The 19,562-nt window shown below is 38.1% G+C and overlaps 1 protein-coding gene across 3 annotated transcripts in view; it reads left to right on the top strand.

The window, feature by feature from the left end:
• Nucleotides 1-19,562, top strand: part of Tlk1 (tousled like kinase 1) — a 118,436-nt gene that overhangs the window by 22,173 nt on the left and 76,701 nt on the right. For all 3 annotated transcript variants that reach the window (XM_021192069.1, XM_029535863.1, XM_029535861.1), the window contains exon 2: nucleotides 19,050-19,168. In XM_021192069.1, the coding sequence (XP_021047728.1) occupies nucleotides 19,050-19,168 (119 nt within the window). The remainder of the gene's footprint in view (nucleotides 1-19,049; nucleotides 19,169-19,562) is intronic.

Here is a 19,562-nt window from a genome sequence, read left to right as displayed (position 1 = left end):
CTGCCTCTGCCTCCCGAGTGCTGGGATTAAAGGGGTGCACCACCACGCCCGGCTCCCCCCCCCCATCTTTTTTTAAAGGAAAATTCAAGTTTTAGTTCCTATGTTTTTGTCTTTAATATGATATCTTTTCCTTAAGTGGCATGTAATTGTGCTGTGTCTTGTTCCCTCCATGAGTAGCCTGTTAGTGGCCATTAGTCCTACTTAGCAGTCAGCTTTCAGCTGTGCTCATTCCTTCTCCTTGCTTTTCTGTTTGACATTTGTTCTAGTTTTAGTTGAAAAGTAAAATTTTCATTTTATTCAGTTTTTCCTCCAGAAGATTGTTTTTCTTCCATTTTTAAGAGTCTGGCTCTTGGTGGCCCCAGAAGATGACCCTTGAAGGCTAGCCACCTGAGTTTGATCCCTGAGACCTAGGAAAGAACCAGTTTCCACAAATTGTCCTGTGATTTCCACATGTGTGGTATGGCATACTTTCTCCTTCTCCAAATCAAGAAATGTAAAAAGTTTTAGAAACAGTACCATTCTGTTCTTCACATGGGCTTTGGCTAGGGTCCTGGGACAGAATCAGCAAATAGAAATCAGGGTCCTCCTCAGGGTCCTTCCCAGCTCCATATGCTTGATTTCTGCCCTTCCCGCTGTGAAGGCTTTACACAGTATTTCACATTCACAGGGACACACAAGCATTGGCGATGGCTCACAAGTGTTCCTGTCAGCAGCAGCCTTTGCTCCGTTCACGGTGATGAACTTGTTCATGGCTGCTGTGTACAGTCAGTCCATGGTTGCACCCATGTTCCTTCTTTTCTTGGTCATCTTGGAAGCCTGGACCTAAATGAACTAGTTGTGGGTTTTGTCTTCTCCCTCTTTTGAAGCTCTTTGGGTTTAATTTGTTGCTCTTTTTTTTTAAAGCTGTGGTAAATATTCAGCTTTTGGGTTTCTGAATCCTTCCTCTCATGTAAATGGGGTTTATGGACACAGTTAACCTTTAAGCTCTGTAGTTCAGTGTGGTTCTTTCCCAGGTTTTGAATATTGTGCTGGGTATGTGTGTGTGAGTGTGTGTGTGTGTGTGTGTGTGTGTGTGAGTGTGTGTGTGTTGTGCTGGGTAGATAGGTTTTGTTTTTTGTTTGTGTGGGTATTGCATTTTATTCAGTTAAAATAATTTTGTTATTTCCATTTATGTATTATTTTGGGGGAAGGCAGTTGAGATGGGGTTTTTCTGTGTAGCATTGGCCATCCTGGAACTTGCTCTGTAGGTTAGGCTGGCCTCGAACTCATAGAGATCTGCCATCCTCTACCTTCCAAGTGCTGGAAAAAATATTTCTCTTAATTTTCTCTTTTTCACTTTAATTCCTTCAATTCACTCTGTCCCTTCCCACTTTTTGTGTCATCTTTTGTTGTTGTTTAAATGAATTACCAACTAATGTATGAGGCCATCCACTGAAGTGTGGTCCTTCTGTGGAAGCCATTGAGTGTCCATAGCTACTCAGTTAGAGGCAGGGACTTCTGAGCCCCTCTTCCTTCCATGTACACATTGACTGGCTTGATCATGTGCTGCTCTTGTGCAGGCAACCACAGCTGCTGTGAGTCGATGGGTGGTGGTCATGTGGTGTCCAGAAGTTTTGCTTGGGCATTCCCAAACCTCAGGGTCTTAGAGTATTACTTCCCCCTCCCTCATCAGGGGCAGAGTTTTGTTTGATTTTGCTTTTTGGGGGTGGGGTGGGGGTTATTAATTGTCTCATTTGTAGCTGAGCACTGCAGTGGCACATCTGCACTTTGTACTTTGACCAGTTGTGAGTCTCTTGCATTCTTCACCCTTCACCCCACTGCACAAAGAAGCCTCTCTTATGCGGTCTGAGAGCTGCACTAATCTGTGAGTGTAGACATACAGTTTAGAAGTCAACTTGTTATAATGTCCATTTAGCAGAGTAATGATAGAGGCTCACTCCTGGGCCTGTGGGTTCTTAGCGAGATTCACAGTACCAGGGATGTGTTTTCTCCACTGGAGTGAGCTTTAAATCCATTCAGAAAGCTGTGTTGGGGTTCTCCAGGATGCCCCTGAACAACTGCTTGAGAGTGCTACCCTGTACTTGACCTTAGGCAAACGATGGCTTTCTGCGAGGAATGTTATCTCCTGTATAGACACGAGTTGAGCTTTACTTTATAAAAATGCACACATTATTTTTAAAATAATTACTATTTTTTGCTGCCTGGTATCCAGAACCTGGCTTTCATGGTTCCTCAGTGAAAATTGGCCCAGTTTACATAAAATCACTAAAGGTGAGGCACTACCACTTGTTTTTATTTTAATGTGCAAGTTGGTTTTCAGTTTTTGAATAATTTTTTCTTCCTTTTTCTCTTTCCTCTTTTGTTTAGATTGCCTTTAGTGATGTACAGGCTGATTAGCTTGTCTCTCTTAGTTTTCTGGAGTTATAGGTTTAATTTGAGGTAGTTATACCTTTAAGATCTTGAAGACATATTTGTGAACTCTTGGGGGTCAAACAAGTTATGCCAATAAAATTAATTTGTAAACAGCTCTTCCTTCATTGATTAGTTATAATGAAGCTGATTATAGTGAATGTAATATTGAAGACATTTAATGAATCATATCTTCTTATAATAGCGATAGGATTACATTATTGCCTAAAGGTCCCTGACTTTTATAAGCATTTAATTCTTTGTAAATGAATGTGATACATGACAGTGCCCACTCCCAGTCTTCTGAGCCTTTTTTTCGTTTAAAAAAATGAGAAAGTAATACAAACTTTTCATAAAAGGTTATCAGTTCTCTCTTCATGTGTATGGTTACTGGTTTGAGATTGAACCCAGGGCCTCATATTTTTATTAGGTCTCATCAGAGTGAGAGCGAGAAAGAGTATTTAAGATAACCTTCTTGCCGGACGTGGTAGCACACACCTTTAATCCCAGCACTTGGGAGGCAGAGGCAGGTGAATTTCTGAGTTCAAGGCCAGCGTGGTCTGCAGAGTGAGTTCCAGGACAGCCAGGGCTACACAGAGAAACCCTGTCTCGAAAAAAAAAAACAACGAACAAATAAAAAAAAGATAACTTTCTCTAAATTTGTGTAAAGTAAAAATGAATTTTAGGGGCTGGAGAGATGACTCAGGGGTTAAGAGCACTGACTACTCTTCCAGAGGTCCTGAGTTCAATTCCCAGCAACCACATGGTGGCTCACAGCCATCTGTAATGGGATCTGATGCCCTCTTCTGCTGTGTCTGAAGAGAGCAAAAGTGTACTCATGCAATAAATAAATACATCTTTAAAAAAAAAAAAAAAAAAGAAAAGATCTTGTCTTGGTGGTAAATGTACCTGGAATTCCATCACTGAGGCAGTGGCAGGGAGATTGCTGCAAGTTCCAGGCCAGCCAGCTCCATGGCAGGACTCTATCTCAAACAACAGAAAAGAAGGACAACAACTGAAGCCTTCTGTTTGCCTTTACTTTCACCCTGATCAGAGTGGCCTAGCATCAGGAGAAATCAGCTGGGCCAGGGGCAGAGGTCTATAATCCCAGTTATTCAGTGAAGTCAAGGCCAGCTTGAGCAACTTTAGGAGACCCTGACTTAAACAATCTAAGAGCCAGAGGTCTAGCCTGGCGTGGGACTCTTGCCCATCATTAGGGACCCTGCTACAACCTCAGCCTAGCAGAGGAAAGGAAAGGAATTCTAGAAAATGTAGGGACTAGCCCCATCAAACACTGTTTATAAGAATCTAATAGTTCAGCTATTGTGGAAAACAGTGTGGCATTTCCTCTACTACAACTGCCACATGATCCTTCTGTAGCACCCGATCACACACTTGAAAGAATAAAAAAGTCAGCATGTGATAGAACCCTGCATACCCAGGTTTATCAGTGAGTGACAATATTCATAACTGACAGGATGCATAGGATCAGCCTAAATGTCTGTCAGCTGATGGATAGATAAAGGTGTTCCGTATACACAAAGTAGACTTCATTTCCACCATAATGAATGCGGTTATGTTGTTTTTTGAAGAAATAGATAGATCTGGGTAGTATCATGAAGAAAAATGAGCAAAACTCAAATACTACTTTTTCTTTTATACATAAACTCCAGATTAGAGTACCTACAAACAAATCTAAGTAAGACACATGAAAATAGAGGACTTTGGGTTGTAGATTGGGATAGTAAAAGGATATAGAATGGTATATGAGCAAAATATGATATACATATATAGAAATTTAATAGCACAACATTTTTGGTATGCTAACTTGTGCCTAATCTTACTGATTAAAGTAAAAGAAAAAGCCATATAACTAAAACTGACTTAATTTTTCAAAAAGGTACTGTATTGAATCAGTTTTTTGTTTTGTTTTGTTTGTTTGTTTGTTTTTCGAGACAGGGTTTCTCTGTGCAGTCCTGGCTGTCCTGGAACTCTGTAGACCACGCTGGCCTCGAACTCAGAAATCCGCCTGCCTCTGCCTCCCAAGTGCTGGGATTACAGGAATGCGCTGCCACTGCCCGGCCTGAATCAGTGTTTTTGATAGTTAATTTATTTCTTTTCATCTTATCCCTTACTTTGGAATTAGATGTGAGTTGTCAAACCTTTGTGGGGTGGAGAATGTGTGAATCATAGCCATAGCCTTGTGCATGATGAACCACTGAATTGTGCTTTGGTTCCTAAAAACAGCTTTTTGTTTTTTTCTTTTCTTTTTCTTTTGAGACAAGGGCTCCATTAACTCAGTGTGGCCTCAAACTTTATAGGTATCAGGATGACCTTGAACTTCTGACCCTCTCACCTAAGCACCACTCTGCCATTTTATGGGGTGTTGGGGATAGAACCTTAGGGCCTCATGCACATTAGCCAAGCACTCAACCAATTGAGCACATCCCCAGCCCAAACACTTTTTTTTTTTTTTTCTTCGTTTTTCTTTTTGTCCAGACACTTTCTTGGAAAGAATTAGCACAACTGCTCTTGTGTTGCATTGTGAGCACAGCCATAGATAGAAGATAAATGGGTCTGCCATGTATAAAAATGAAATCTCATCTTTGGACATGGAAATTTGATTTTTATACATAAAAGAAACTGGTTGTTCTCTTCCAAGGATGTTAGTAGTAAGCAGATGTTTGTCTTTTAATAGATAAAAGTCAAGAACCAAAAGTGTTACCCTCTTTTTGGTGTAGCAGTGCAAGTATGTTAATTGTATTAGAACATTTAGTTGTGGTGAGAAATACATGACATGCAGTTTACTGTCTTAATCATTTCTAAGTTTAGTACTGATAATTGTATGTGGTTTTATTGTTGAACAGCTATTTCCAGATTATTTTTATCTTGTGAAGCTGTAACTCTGCCGTTAAACCCATGACTCCCTCATCCATCCCTAGCCCCTGGCACCACAGTGCACTTTCTGTCTCTGAGTTTGACTACTTCTATTTGAGTGGAATTATAACACTATTATCCTTCTTGCTATGGCTTATTTTACTTAGTGTAATATCTTTTAAGGTTTACTATATTTCAGCAAGTGTCAGAATTTCTCTTTTGTTAGGCTTAGTAAAGTCCTACAGTATATTTATTCACTGATTTACCAATGACATTTACAGTGCTTCCACCTGTTATAGTAATGCTATTGTGAGGGTACTTTAACAGAATCTTTGTATGCTTTGACCAGCATTTACTTCCTCAATCCACACCCCAATCGAACCCAGTCTGTTCTTTCTTGTGAGTTAAATTTGTTTGATTCCACGTATACATGGTATTTGTCTTTCTTTGCCTGGCTTGTCTTAGTAAATGTCTTATGTAGATTTGTTCATGCTTGCTTGGTGGGAGGATGTTTCTAAAAGGCTAAAGAGAGTATCCCATTATATATTTATCTGTTGAGTGACACTTAGGTTGATTCTGTGTCTTGGCTGTAATGGACAGTGTTGCAGTAAATAGGGAATGCAAATGGGCCTGACATTGGTTTTTCTGTTCCTCTACATATATGCATGTAGAATTGCTGGACCAGGATATCTTCATAGACTTCTAGCCATGTGTATTCATCTCCAAGGAAACGTCTGTTTAAGATCGTGGCCTGTTTTAAATTATTTAGCCAACAATTTTAACTTAAAAAATTATTGTGTGTGGATGATGATGTGTGTAGTTGGAGAACTGATTGGTAGAGTTGGTTTTTTACAATCTACCATTATGTGGAGTCTGGTTCTGCTGTGGGCTTCATGTGGAGTCTGGGTACTGCTGTGGGCTTGTGAAGCATGTACCTTTAGCCATTGAAGCATCTTGCCTGGCCCAAGCTAACCATATTTTATTAGTTTTTATATTTTTGCTGTTGTTTGTTTTAGGCAGCCAGCATTTTAATCATAGACCTTGTCTTTTCCCTTTTCAGCATGCTGATAAAGTACAGTTGGAAAGAACATGAAGCAAGGTTGATTTGTTGTAAATACCAGTAGAGGTGCTCAACATCTCAAAGTCTTATTAATTTTAGTTACTGTTATTTTTTGTGCTGAGGACTCAGCCATCCAGGCCTTATGCATGCTAGCAAGTGCTTTATCACCGAACTATATCCCAGCTTCTGTGTTTTGAGACTGTCTCATTCTGTAGTCCAAGCTGACTGGGAACCTAGGATCCACCAGCTTTCAGTCCCTTGAGTTCTGGGTATGAGTGTGACATCAGTGAATTACACTGTAAAACAAATAACAACTTAGAACGAGGAGCTTTTCTAATGTTATAGAAATAGATTCAGGATTAATTTTTTCCCGGGTCAGAGAATTATTCTGTCATACATTGCCTGTGTAGTATAATCAACAAGGTGGTACGTGATAAGTTTTATGATGTATCCAGGCAAAATAATTTCAAGTTCTTTTTTTTTTAAAATTCATGTAGCAAGTTGAAGCAATGTTTTGTCCTTTGGCTTATGTATAGTAGCATCAGTCATTTAAATGATCCCAAGTATAGATGGGCTCTATATGTAGATGGCAGAGAAACAGCAGTTTTCTACTCTTATTACTCTCAGTTCTGTGTGCTATGCTGTATTCGTGCCTTTCCTCTTTCCACTAGTCATCTCATGTTCTTTGCTGATGACAAGTGCCTCGGTGCAGACCCCTGAGTGTCCCTCCTTATTGCTGGATAGGCAAGTAAGCCCTGACAGTCAACATCACTATTGACCTTTCTTATTTACACCTCTAAAGTAAACCAAATTCAGCATCGCAAAAAGACAAAGAAAAAAGAAAAAGGAAAAAAAAGAAGTCTGTCTTAGGATAGGATCAGGTTGAACAGTGCTTGCCGTGCAAGCTTGAGGTCTTAAGTTCGATACCTGGTACTCACATAAAGAGACAGGTGCAGCAGTATCCTCCTGTCATCCAGGACTGAGGGGCTGCAAACAGGAACCAGTCTGGGCCGGTCAGTCAGCTCCAGATTCAGTGAGGGACCCTATTTCTCCAGCCCCAAATGGTGAGAGCAGGGATACTGAGTTTGTTATGTGTTTTGAGAGTACACAAATTCTAAGTTTATTACATTATTTGTGGTTTGGTGAACAGTTACTATTATTTTTTTCCTCTAAAACATTCAGGTTTTATTTTTCAAAAATGTAAAGCTTGTTTTTTTGTCGGTGAGGGGGAGCATTGGGAATCGACAACTTGATGAATTTTTGAACATATAATTGTTATGAAAAATAAACTCAAACTGAGAATTGGATTGATAAGAATTTTTATGCATGTTCTTTGATTCAGCAGTATGTTAATTTACACAAACTTTATCACATCATGAACATTTTCTTTTCATTTCGAAGTTGTAAATATCAGGAGCAGCTTGTTGCAGGATATTTGATCTGTGAATCCCGAGGTTGTTATTTACTGGAAAAAAAAAATCCAAACAAACCTGTTTTTAGTTGTGGTATGGTTCAGTCCTTAGCATACACCTTTAATCCCTCTGGCTGGAATACAGGCACACCCTTAGTACACACCTTTAATCCCAAACAATGAAGGTAAAGGTAGTGTGTAGAAGACACTTGTGTTTGAAAGTGATGTCTAATTGAGTGGCAGACAAAGCGACAAATCAGAGAAAGATTTGACAGGACAGGATATGCCCACCTCTGAGTAGAAGAGAGAAGGAAAAGAGGCAAGGTAAGAGGGAGGAGAAAGGTAGGAGGCTGTTTTACTGGAAGGGTTTTACAGAAACGGGTTGAAGTGAGAAGAACAAGGTAGACACGGGTGAAGGCAGACAAGCCAGATTGAAAATGAACCGGAAAATTAGAACAGATTGCCAAAGTTAGTATGAGGTCAAGAGAGAGAAGTCAGATTGAATCAGTCAGCTTGGAGAGAAGTTTGAGGCAGAACAGCTGAGCTGAACCAGTCAGCCAGAGATCAGAAAGAACTAGGAAGGGGTGAGCTTATTCAGCAGTGAGTCTCAGAGGCTGAAAACATTATAACCTACATAAGATTGTGCAGACGCTAGAAGTTTCCAGGACTAGGCCTGTGTTAGCTGATGATCGGAGACAACAATTACTTCAGGTAAATAAAAGTACTGTCATACTGCTACTGCTTTATTGTTGGAAAAAGAAGGAGAAAAAAGAGTGCCTAAGAGAAAAAAAAATAGTATTTCGGTTTTTATTGGATGTTAGGGCTTACAGGTGGGGTTTAAATTTAATTAATGTGCATTCTTGCATTTTTCGTTATTGTAGCAATTTGTGTGTGTTTTGTTGTTGTTTTTGTTTGTTTGTTCAAGACAAAGTTTCTCTGTATAACCTCCTAGAACTTTCTTTGTAGACCTTGCAGGCCTCAAACTCACAGAGATCCTCCTGCCTCTTGCCTCCTGAGGCGTGTTCCATCATGCCTGGCTCAGATTTGTGTTCTTTATTAAGGGACCAAAGAGAACAAAGTGAAATGCTTCTTTTTAAACTAAAAATACATACTCTTTTGCTCATGGCAAATGATTAGCATTATGAAATGAATCTTGTCAGTGAATTATGACAATTGAAAGAAAACATATTTTATAGGTATGCCTATACCTCTGAGGAGTGGGATCTAGGAGGTGTAACTTTGGGAGGAGCTTTCTATACTTTATTGTTTAAAAAGTAGCTGTTATTTTAAGAGTGAGGGAATAAGGGAGAGCAGAAAGGATGAGTGAGCAGTGAACACTTGGAGGAGAGAATGGAGGAAGCTCAGTTTCTAACTGGCTGTGTCGACACTTCACTGGGCAATGTTCTTTGTCCTAGCACAGTTGTATCCTCACTCCTCTTTCTCCACTCTCTATTTCTGTCATATATACAGACTTCTTCTAGAACCTTCTTTTGGAATAAGAGTGTTCTCAATTGAGTTCTTTAACCTTTAACAAATGACCATATAACTTAACCTCTTTTTTAATTACCTCATTTTAAAAATGGGGCTATATGTTAATATAGAAATAAGATCTAGTATAAAGTACGTAGCTGTATATTCATGTATGAATGCATGAGGGGGAATATTTAAATTGTAAACCCGAGGCTAGAGAAGAAGAATATTGGCTAATTATCTTACATGACATTAGAGAAGTTAAGCATTAAAATCTATGCTATTCTACCTACTAGGAATTTCAGACCCCAGGGAGAAAGTTGGAAGGAGTATAAATCATGATATATATTGTATGTGCTGGTGTACACCTCTATGCTAGTGTGGGAATGGGTACATTTTATTGAATGAACATTAAGTGACAGGTTTAGTAAACATACAAAAATACAAACTTGTTCTACTGTAACAGATATATCGTATCATTTTTCTATTTTATATATGAGAATGCCGAATGGAGGTGGAGGTGCGGGACTTGACCAAGCCTGCACAGTTAAGAGTGTGTGTATTATGTGTACCATGACATGTATGTAGAGGTCATATGCTCTTACCTTTGTTCTTCTTTGACATAGGGTCTACTGCTGTTTCTGTTGCATCCAAACTCAGGTCTTCAGGCTTGTGTTGCAAATGCTGAATCATGTCCTCTATCCCTGCATGTGTGTGTTTGTTTATTTTGATGAAAGAGTAGTTATCAGACTGTAGGCTTAGGTTTTTGTAAACCTACTTTATTTAGGGTTCTTTTTTTTTTTTTTTTAAGATTTATTTATTTATTATTATACTGTAGCTGTCTTCAGACACTCCAGAAGAGGGCATCAGATCTTGTTATGGATGGTTATGAGCCACCATGTGGTTGCTGGGATTTGAACTCTGGACCTTTGGAAGAGCAGTCGGGTGCTTATTTAGGGTTCTTGAATGCTTCAACCTCTCTCCTATCCCACTGACTAGAGCTTGGAGAGAAAGAAAGTTAATAAGAAAAGGGTATTCTGAACTTGTTTAGAAGTAGTTCTTTGAGGTGACTAGACTCTTGTTATCAGGATACCATCAATCCAGTCCAATAGGAAACACCAAACACCAATCAGTAACCATGGCTCCATCCAGCAGAAACCACAAGGCCTTGCCAGATCATCACGAGTCAGTGGAAGCAGCACGAATACCATTATAAGTTCTTTGGTGAGTTTCCCTCTATATAGTGAAGACCATTAAAGAAGCGAGACCAACGAAGTGTTGCACAGCTAGTGAAGACCAGCAAAGCATCTCATAAAGTCGGAATGCAAGAGCATCCTCTCACTGTCTGTGGGGTTCCATTTATACTCTCTCCGAATATCATGCACCCTCTAACAGCGTCTGCTCCAGCAAAACATCATCATGCCCTCGTGAGTGTCTGCTTCAGCAAAACATCCTCTCGAAAGACAGTTTCCAGAAAAACATCATGTGATACAACTAAGTTTCCAAAAGAAACTGGAAATTTCCACTTTATCAGACATTTTTTAAAAATTAGTTTTTAAAAGTCATATTAGAGAAGCAGAAATACATTGAGTTGCCTCTGATTCAATCTGTGCAGTTTGGTCTCAGTATGTCTTAATTCTTCCCTGTGAGGACTACAAGAATAGTGTTTAAAATGATACAGCTTTAGACTTGGAGTAAGTCTAGTGAGTCTAGAGTAGACTGTCTTCTCACTATAGGCTTATATAATTGAACATATACATTAGATACTGTGCCTGTTATGACTCTGTAATCATTTGGATAAAATACTTTGTTATTGTTTGTATATGCAATCTCTCTCTCTCTCTTTCTCTCTCTCTCTCTCTCTCTCTCTCTCTCTCTCTCTCTGTCTCGACGTAGAGTATGGGTTAGGTATATATGGCTCAGAGATAGTTTACTAGAACAGAATTAAGTGTCCAAACAGAATTTGCTTGTGTGAAATGTGATAGGTGGCCAGAAAGGTATTTCAAATCAATGGAGAAGGTTGCATTCATGAGAAAATTGAGACCTTTTTCCTTTTGGGGAAAAACTAGATATACCAAACACTTAAAAAGAAGAGTTCTAACTAAAACTATTAGAAAAGTTTAAGGTATGTTTTTATTAGACTCATGTGAGAGAAAGCTGTTAGAAAATGACTTTTTGATTGATTTTGTGGTACTCGCTTAGCATGTTGTGGTTTAACTGCCAGAAAATGAGACTATTTTGTTTTAAAATAGGCAATTGAATTTCAGATTTAACGGCAGAGTAAGTTATGTAAAACATTGTCAATGAAAATGCATTATGTGAAAATGGGTATTTTAAAATATTTTTTGAAACTATAATTAGATAATTTCCCCTTTCCTTTTCCTCCCTCTTAATCGTTTCTTCCATCTACCCCTCTTTCAAATTCATGGCCGTTTTTTTTCTTTAATTGTTGTGTGTGTATGCACCAAATAAGTTTTACCATTTCAAATCTGAGGAATTGGGGCACAGTAAGGAAATAACAAATCAAAGCAGGACTGAAACCCAGTAGAGAAAACTCCAGATCCTTTGGCTCCATGTCTACTGTCAGAAGGCTTGCATGGTTGTGGCCTTCTGGATTTGCTCATATGTTGTTTCTCTCTTGGGCTGGCTCTGCTCCCTGTATGGAGCCCTCCATAATAGATATGCCTTGGCTCTAGCACCTCAATATCTTGGGGTCTTCAGTACAACTCAGGTTTTACTTTTACAGTGCAGTGGCCTTTCTGGGCTTCTTTCAGTTTTTGTTAGGGCCTTGATGGGGGTGTCACCCCACTACATACTGCCTGGACTCAGCAGCTCTTCTTAACGGTCTTAGTTAGGGTTTTACTGCTGTGAACAGACACCATGACCAAGGCAAATCTTATAAAAACAATATTTAATTGGGGCTGGCTTACAGGTTCAGAGGTTCAGTCCATTATCATCAAGGTGGGAGCATGGCAGTATCCAGGCAGGCATGGTACAGGCAGAGCTGAGAGTTCTACATCTTCATCCAAAGGCTGCTAGTGGAAGACTGACTTCCGGGCAACTAGGGTGAGGATCTTATGCCTACACCCTCAGTGACAGACCTATTCCAACCAGGTCACACCTATTCCAACAAGGCCACACCTCCAAATGCTGCCACTCCCTGGTCCAAGAATATACAAACCATCACATTAACCAAGGAGGAAGATTCTACAACTCCCTTTAGTCGTGTGTGTGTGTGTGTGTGTGTGTGTGTGTGTGTGTATGTATGTGTGTTAAAAATATAACCTGTCATCACTCTGTATAATGCTACTTGTATGTTTTAGGACTGACGATTTTTATTGAGTGGTATACACTTGTCTGGTACAGACTTTTCCTGTTCTCAGCATTCCTTGTTTGCCTGTAGGTCTTTATCTAGGGTTGAGGCCTTGTGAGATTTTCGCCTTCCATGTCAGCATGTCTAATCATGTTTTCTTTGCTCAGTTCATGTTTAGGCAGCCATGTTTGTGCTATTTCATGGGTATAGCTTCTGACATTTCTAAGAGATACAGTCTCACAGCAAACTCCCTGATTTTCTGCCTCTATAATAGTCTTTCCCGCCCTTCTTCTGCAGTGTTGCCGGAGGTGAGGGAGTTGTGTTGAAGATGTATCAGTTTGGACTGGGCTCTAAAGTTCTGCATTTTGATCAGTTACATTTTTCTGTAATGATCTGTTGCTTGTTGGAAAATGAAGGTTTTATTTATGTATGTATTTATTTTGGGGCAGATGAAAACCACACTTCTGGTGATGAGACCCTCGAGAATGACCAAAATGGATGTTTTAAGGCACTAGTCAGAATTACTCTAAAGTGTTAGAAAAACACTTTGTTGTTTCCTTCATTCTTGTCCCTGTACTTTGAAGTGCGCTAAGACAACAAAAAAAAAGATGATTCATTTAAGTTGAATATTTTACTTTATTAAACTGATTTCTTAGGTTTATCCTGAAATTTTTTTAAATAAAAATGTTCTCAGCTGTATCAATTTATAAAAAGTATTAACAGAAGAAAAACTTAAACTTATATATAAGCCACCATATCAGATCAAATGTAACACAGAAAGTTAATCTCGAATGAATTCAGTTTTTGGATTTTGGGAAATTTCAAGTTTTTAAAAATTTTATGGTGATGTCTCAGCAGCAACAGAATCTATTAGAGAGATTTTTAATGAATGGACTTATTTTCTTGGCTCTTTGGTAACCTTAAATTTTAAAGACATGCTTTCTAAATATTTTTATTTTATTTTGACTGTCAAAGATGAAGAGTTAGGCAACTAAGAATTATATAATGAAAAGTCTTGTTAAAAATAAAGGTGGTGTAATTGTAAGCACTGCTGATTTATCATAATTAGTACACCCTCAAATTAGTACAAAAAGCATTTTGGAAAGTCATGCTTTTTGACAGCTGTTGGTCTTCGATGTAAGACACAGGCAGAGAGGACAGTGATCTAATGGGTTCACAGTGATCTAGTGGGTTCACAGTGATCTAATGGGTTCAAGTCATGCATGTGCTGCGTTTTTGTTCTGAGATTGTTTTGATCATAAAGATTGCTGTTGATCTCTAATTTGGGTAGTCTCAGCTCTTGTTTTTATTTGAAATTTGGAGTTTACAACTATAAATCTGACAACTAGGCAAGTAAAAATAATGGAATGCAGGGTAGTTAGAAGTTGCTTTTTTTGTTGATGGTGGCTTTTTGAGACAGATCTTGCCCTGTAGCTCAGCATAGCCTTGAACTTACTATGTAGCTCAGGCTAGCCTTGAACTTGTAATTCTCTTGCCTTGATCTCTGGAATTCTAGGGTTACTGTCAGGTGCTATTAACTGTAGGATATTCCTTAAGAGTGTTAATGTCTTTAGTATGTTCTATAATTTTTTACAAAGTATAAACACTACATAATAATGGGTTGTGGTGGTGTTACTTTTTCTTAGAGAGGTTCACCCCTGGTAATTGAGTATGGAACACTTGAGGGTTAAATGAGAACTTAGATTAGATTGAAATCTTTGAAACATGCTCTCAGATGATAGCATAACCATGTACTTTAAATATGTTTTAAAAGATCAAAGGAAGAATAATAATATTGAAACTTCAATTCCACAAATAGTGTTATATCTTTCCAAAATTTATGACATTCTTTTTGTATTACAGTGACAGAGCTGAGTAGTTGTGACAGAGACCATAAAATATAATTTTCATCACTTTATAGTGCTCTTAGCTTGTAGCATTTAGTGATACAGTTATAATGTGACAGTATGCTGAGTGTCATGGCTCTTGTTGGTCTTTGTTACTTGTTTTCTTTATTACTAGTTCATGTCCATCAAAACAAGAGAAAATGGACTTTGAGTGATGTGTGTGCACATACAAATCCCTGTGTGCATATATGTGCTGGAGCTAAAACCAAAGTATTGTACATACCAAGTATATACTCTATGATGGAACTACACCCTTGGAATGGAATTTGGATTACTTTGTTGAATTAAATAACAAACAAACAAAAAAGATTGTTTTTATTATTGGTATAGAAGTATATATGTTGACATTACCAGAGTAAACATACTGCCACATTCCCAACTTTTGGGATTGTAATGGGAAATTTTGAAATGAAGTATCTCATCATGGTATAATTTCTCCCTAAATGAAAAAAAATACAAAGTTACCATCAAAACAAGTTTCCAATGGACTCATTTGCTACCTAAGCGAGTCACTTATTGATGTTGAGTATTTAATTAAATTGTTGGATCATAGAAGTCAAAAAAGTTATGTCCAGAGACTTGTTTAAAACTCTTAGCTTTTTGGCAAGAATAATTGACTTTAACACTTAAGGACATCTGGGGTAGTTTTGATAGTCAATTAAAAACAAGACACATGATTTATAGCGGTTCTTCTTGCTCTTGAGGAATTGACAGATGTTATTGGCGCTGCTCAGTTGTTATTTACTGGAGAACTCACTGACACATTTAAAGTGGCAGAAAAATTAACCTTGTGAATGCTCTTTGTAGAATTCTTGCAGACAAGTATTTTCAAAGTTGAGGGAGCACCTAAGTACAAATGGAAGTGGAACTCATTAAGCTGTGCTGCAGTGGGTAGTGATAAGTATGTGTGGAACACATAAAAGTTGTGTAGATTCTGAAAACTGATAAAAAAAAATGTCAGATGTTCAAAGTCTATGGTTGTCAGTGTGTTATTCATCAGCAAGTCATTTGCAGAGAGTATGTGACTCACTCTTGTGAGTGCTATTCACTCTCACGGAGTTAAGATACCATTGCTTCCACAGATATTTGTTAAGAACAAAAGCTGAGTATCCTGACTGGCTTAGTGTTGGTAAAGTATCTTGTTTGTTTTTACAGTTGTTTAAAGACCCAGATTGAAAATTTTATGATCAAAGAGGACCAACTATTATCAGTTACTATTACCAAATACTGTTTACTTTTGAAAATTAATTTTTCTTCAGATTCAGTTTTTTTTTTTAAAAAAGATTTTATTTATTATTATACATAAGTACACCGTAGCTGTCTTCAGACACACCAGAAGAGGGCGTCAGGTCTCATTACAGGTGGTTGTGAGCCACCATGTGGTTGCTGGGATTTGAGAGCAGTCAGTGCTCTTAGCCGCTGAGCCATCTCGCCAGTCCCCAGTTTTTTGTTTTTTGTTTTTTCAAACGAATGTAATATAAAGCTAGAAGATAAAATAATGTGTACAAGCCAAGCATGGTGGCATATTCCTTTAATTCTAGCAATCAAGAGGCAGAGGCTGGTGGATCTCTGAGAGGCCAGCCTGGTCTACAGAGTAAATTCCAGGACAGATAAAGCTACATAGAGAAACCCTGTCTCAAAAAACCAAAAATAAAATAAAATAAATACAAATAGAATGCACATGTAGTGATGGTGCGTCCTGAGTGCCACTAAGAAGGCACACATATGCATGGGTATAGTTTTTCAGATGGTGTAGCAAGCTCAAAGGAAACTCCCATGTTTCAGAATCTCCTTAGTTATACAACTGAAGAGCTCCTACTGACCCTTTAATTGATTCTGTACTGTAGTGACATATTGCAAACCAAACCTTCTAAAGAGCCACCCAGTAGAATGCTACACTTGTTTTTCAAGTAATGAATGTCTTCAACTAAAATCACACGATGAGTTTGGTGTCAATAGTTAGCTGTACTTATGTCAGTGAAAGTATATCAAGGTCAAGAGCACTAGCTGCTCTTGCAGAAGACCTGGGTTCAGTTTCCAGAGCCTACATGATAACTCACATACATCTGTAACTCCACTTCCTGGAGATATGAGACAGGCAGGCATGTGGTACACATGCGTACACTCAGTGCACACATAAAGTAAATATAAATAAGATCTAAGGATGTAATAATAATGAAAATGTAAAACGCTAAGTGAAGCTCTTGGGCTTTAGAATGGCCATTCTAACTATAGAAGTGTATTGCTAATACAGAGAGGGACTGGATGAGTGTTTGAGTGGACTAATCCAGCTGGAGCACATTTTTATTCATGGGTTCATTACAGCAGCAGTGATACACAGAGACTCATTTCATATGTGTATTTATGAGTGACTGTATGTGAGATTTTAGGAATAGGAATCCCTAGTAAGTGGTAAGTGAGATAATCTGTCCCCCAGAGTCCATTCCTTTTATCAGCAGACTTGTACAGTAAGACAGACACCTTTCTCAGTGGACATTATTTGAGTTTGCCCATGAAGTTTGTGGAAAAGTTTTCTCTTGTTATATAAATGTGTACAAGATTTTGCCTGCTAGCCCACAGAAATCAAAATACTTAGGATTTCTCTCTTTAAATTAAAAAAAAAGTTGGCAAATTTTTGACAGCAGAGATTTTCAGATACAGAGTGCTTACAGTCTTATGAAAATGCAGGATTGATCTGAGCTGCAGAGGAGAGACCTGAGAGTTTCTACTGATTGAGTGCTTTTAGCTGATAAGGTTTGAAGTTAGCTAATAAATCTCTAGTGCTGTAGGTAGCGTTTTCAGGCACTGCCAGTGTATTCTTAAATCACCTGTTCTGTGCCTAGACCTGTGCTGGGGCACTCATTCTCGTATGTGTATGTATGTATGCATGTATGTATGTATGTATGTATGTATGTATGTATGTATGTATGTATATGTGTGTATGTATATATTTATTATATATACACATGTATATAATATATTTATATTATATATATTCTTTAAAAAGTCTTTGAAAGTGTTAGAAATATTGAAACGAGGTATTCTTTAGTTTAACGCTTTCCCTTCAGATGCATATATGGGAAAGTTTACATCCTGGAAGATGTATGCATATACATACACAAGATCAGCAGGAAGTAAAATACCTTGTTACTGCTAAGAGCCTGGTATATTATCAACACCAGGTGTCAGACCAAAAGAGAGGTATGGAACACTCAGATTGCTTTAGAAACATTTTTTCTTAGTCTTTTGCTTCTCTTTTTATTTGAAATGTCTTACACTAATCTTTAAAATTTTGATCAAGTTCAATTCATTAATTTTTTAAAATTAAAATATTTTATTGTAAAATCTATAATATAAATTTCTCCCTGTTTTCAAGGCCCTGAGGATTGACTCTAAGGCCCTACGTATGCTAGGAGAGTGCTCACTTACAGTTCACTTAGACTCACAATTAATGTGTTCTTCCCACCCCTTAATGCATTAGAACAGAGTTGGCAATGCATAGGACTCTTCTTTTTTCTTATGTTTTTTAGATGAGGTATGTATAATTCTCCAGATGTAATTGTTGTCTTGGAGGCTTACTGCTGAGTAAGTTCACTCTTTCTCTTTCTGGTTGGCTGGTTCAACTCAGCTGTTCTGACCCAAACTCTTCTCCATACTGACTGATTCAAAGTGGCTTTTCTCTGTTTCTGACTGAATTACTCTGCTTGGTCTCTTAATTTGATGCAGTCTGTTCTAATCTTCTGGCTCCTTCTCATTCTCTGGCTCGTTTTGTCTTTACCTGCAACTTGTCTCTGTAAATCTATGGTAAAACTGCCCCTTCTCCCCTCACCCCTTTCCTTCTCTTTTAAGCTGCCTCTCTTCCCTGTCTGTTCTCATGAGAGTTGTGTGTGTCATATCTGACTCATTCTGTCAAATCTTTCTCTGATTTGTCACTTTGTCTGCCCCTCAGTTAGATGTCACTTTCAAACATGCTGCTTCCTTCTACAAACTAACTTTACCTTCATTGTTTGGGAATAAAGGTGTGTACTAAGGGCGTGTCTATATTTCAGCCAGAAGGATTAAAGGTGTGTACTAAGGATATGTATGTATTCCAGCTAGATCACATAGACCTAGAAGGTCTTTGGATGTGATCTCTTGCCAGAACAGCCTTGTTGCTGGATTAAAATTCCTCTACATGTAAGTAACCCATGCTGTCTAGAGCTCTTTATGTAGCCTGGGCTAGCCTTGAACTTAGGATCTTCCTGCCTTAGCCTCCTTAGTATTAGGTTTATAAGTATGTGCTACAAAACCTGGCTTGTATAGGACTTCTGTTCTACAGTAGCCAAGTGTTTTGTGGAACATCTTTTATGTATGTGTGTGTGTTACTGTGCGTGCTTGCTTGTTTGTGTGCATACTGAACTGACTATGGTCAGAAGTATCAATCTATATGATGTTTTGTTAAATGGGGTGCACATTTTACAAGTTTGTAGTTTCTTAATCTTTTTAGAGTGTTCATTTGTAAATTTTGTACTATAGTCTCACTATATGTAATATATATACATATGTGTATGTGTGCACATATACATGTGTATGTGTTTGGTTTTTTTCTCTTTCTCTTAATAGGTGCAATGGATGAGCTTCACAGTCTGGACCCAAGAAGGCAAGAATTATTGGAAGCGAGATTTACTGGAGTTGCTACTGGGAGTACCGGGAGTACTGGGAGTTGCAGTGTTGGAGCAAAAGTGAGTAAAATTTTTATCTCATTTAAAGTCTGTGCTTTGTGTTAAGTGGTCTAGAACATATTTGGTCTTGAGATGGCTTGACCACCAGAGTTCAAGCCCCAGGACTCATGTTGGAAGGAGAGAACCAAGTCTTACAGATTGTCCATTGACCACCATAATATGTGCTTTGGCCCCCACAATACAAAACACTAAAACTACAGAGTATCTTTTGTGTAGAAGCCCTATATATATGCTAATGGCAAATTTACTTTTTATGATTTTTATATTGTGTAGAAGTTAGTATTTAGAAACCTGATTTCTTTTTATTTGTTCTGCAAAAGATCTCTATATTAATGGAGTTTTGTTTGGCAATTCTTGCTATTATTTCTTTCTTTCTTTCTTTTTTTTTTTTTTT

Source organism: Mus pahari, chromosome 3 (assembly GCF_900095145.1).
Source record: "Mus pahari chromosome 3, PAHARI_EIJ_v1.1, whole genome shotgun sequence".
NCBI classification, from domain to species: Eukaryota; Metazoa; Chordata; class Mammalia; order Rodentia; family Muridae; genus Mus; species Mus pahari.
This window is presented reverse-complemented; position numbering and strand designations above follow the sequence as displayed.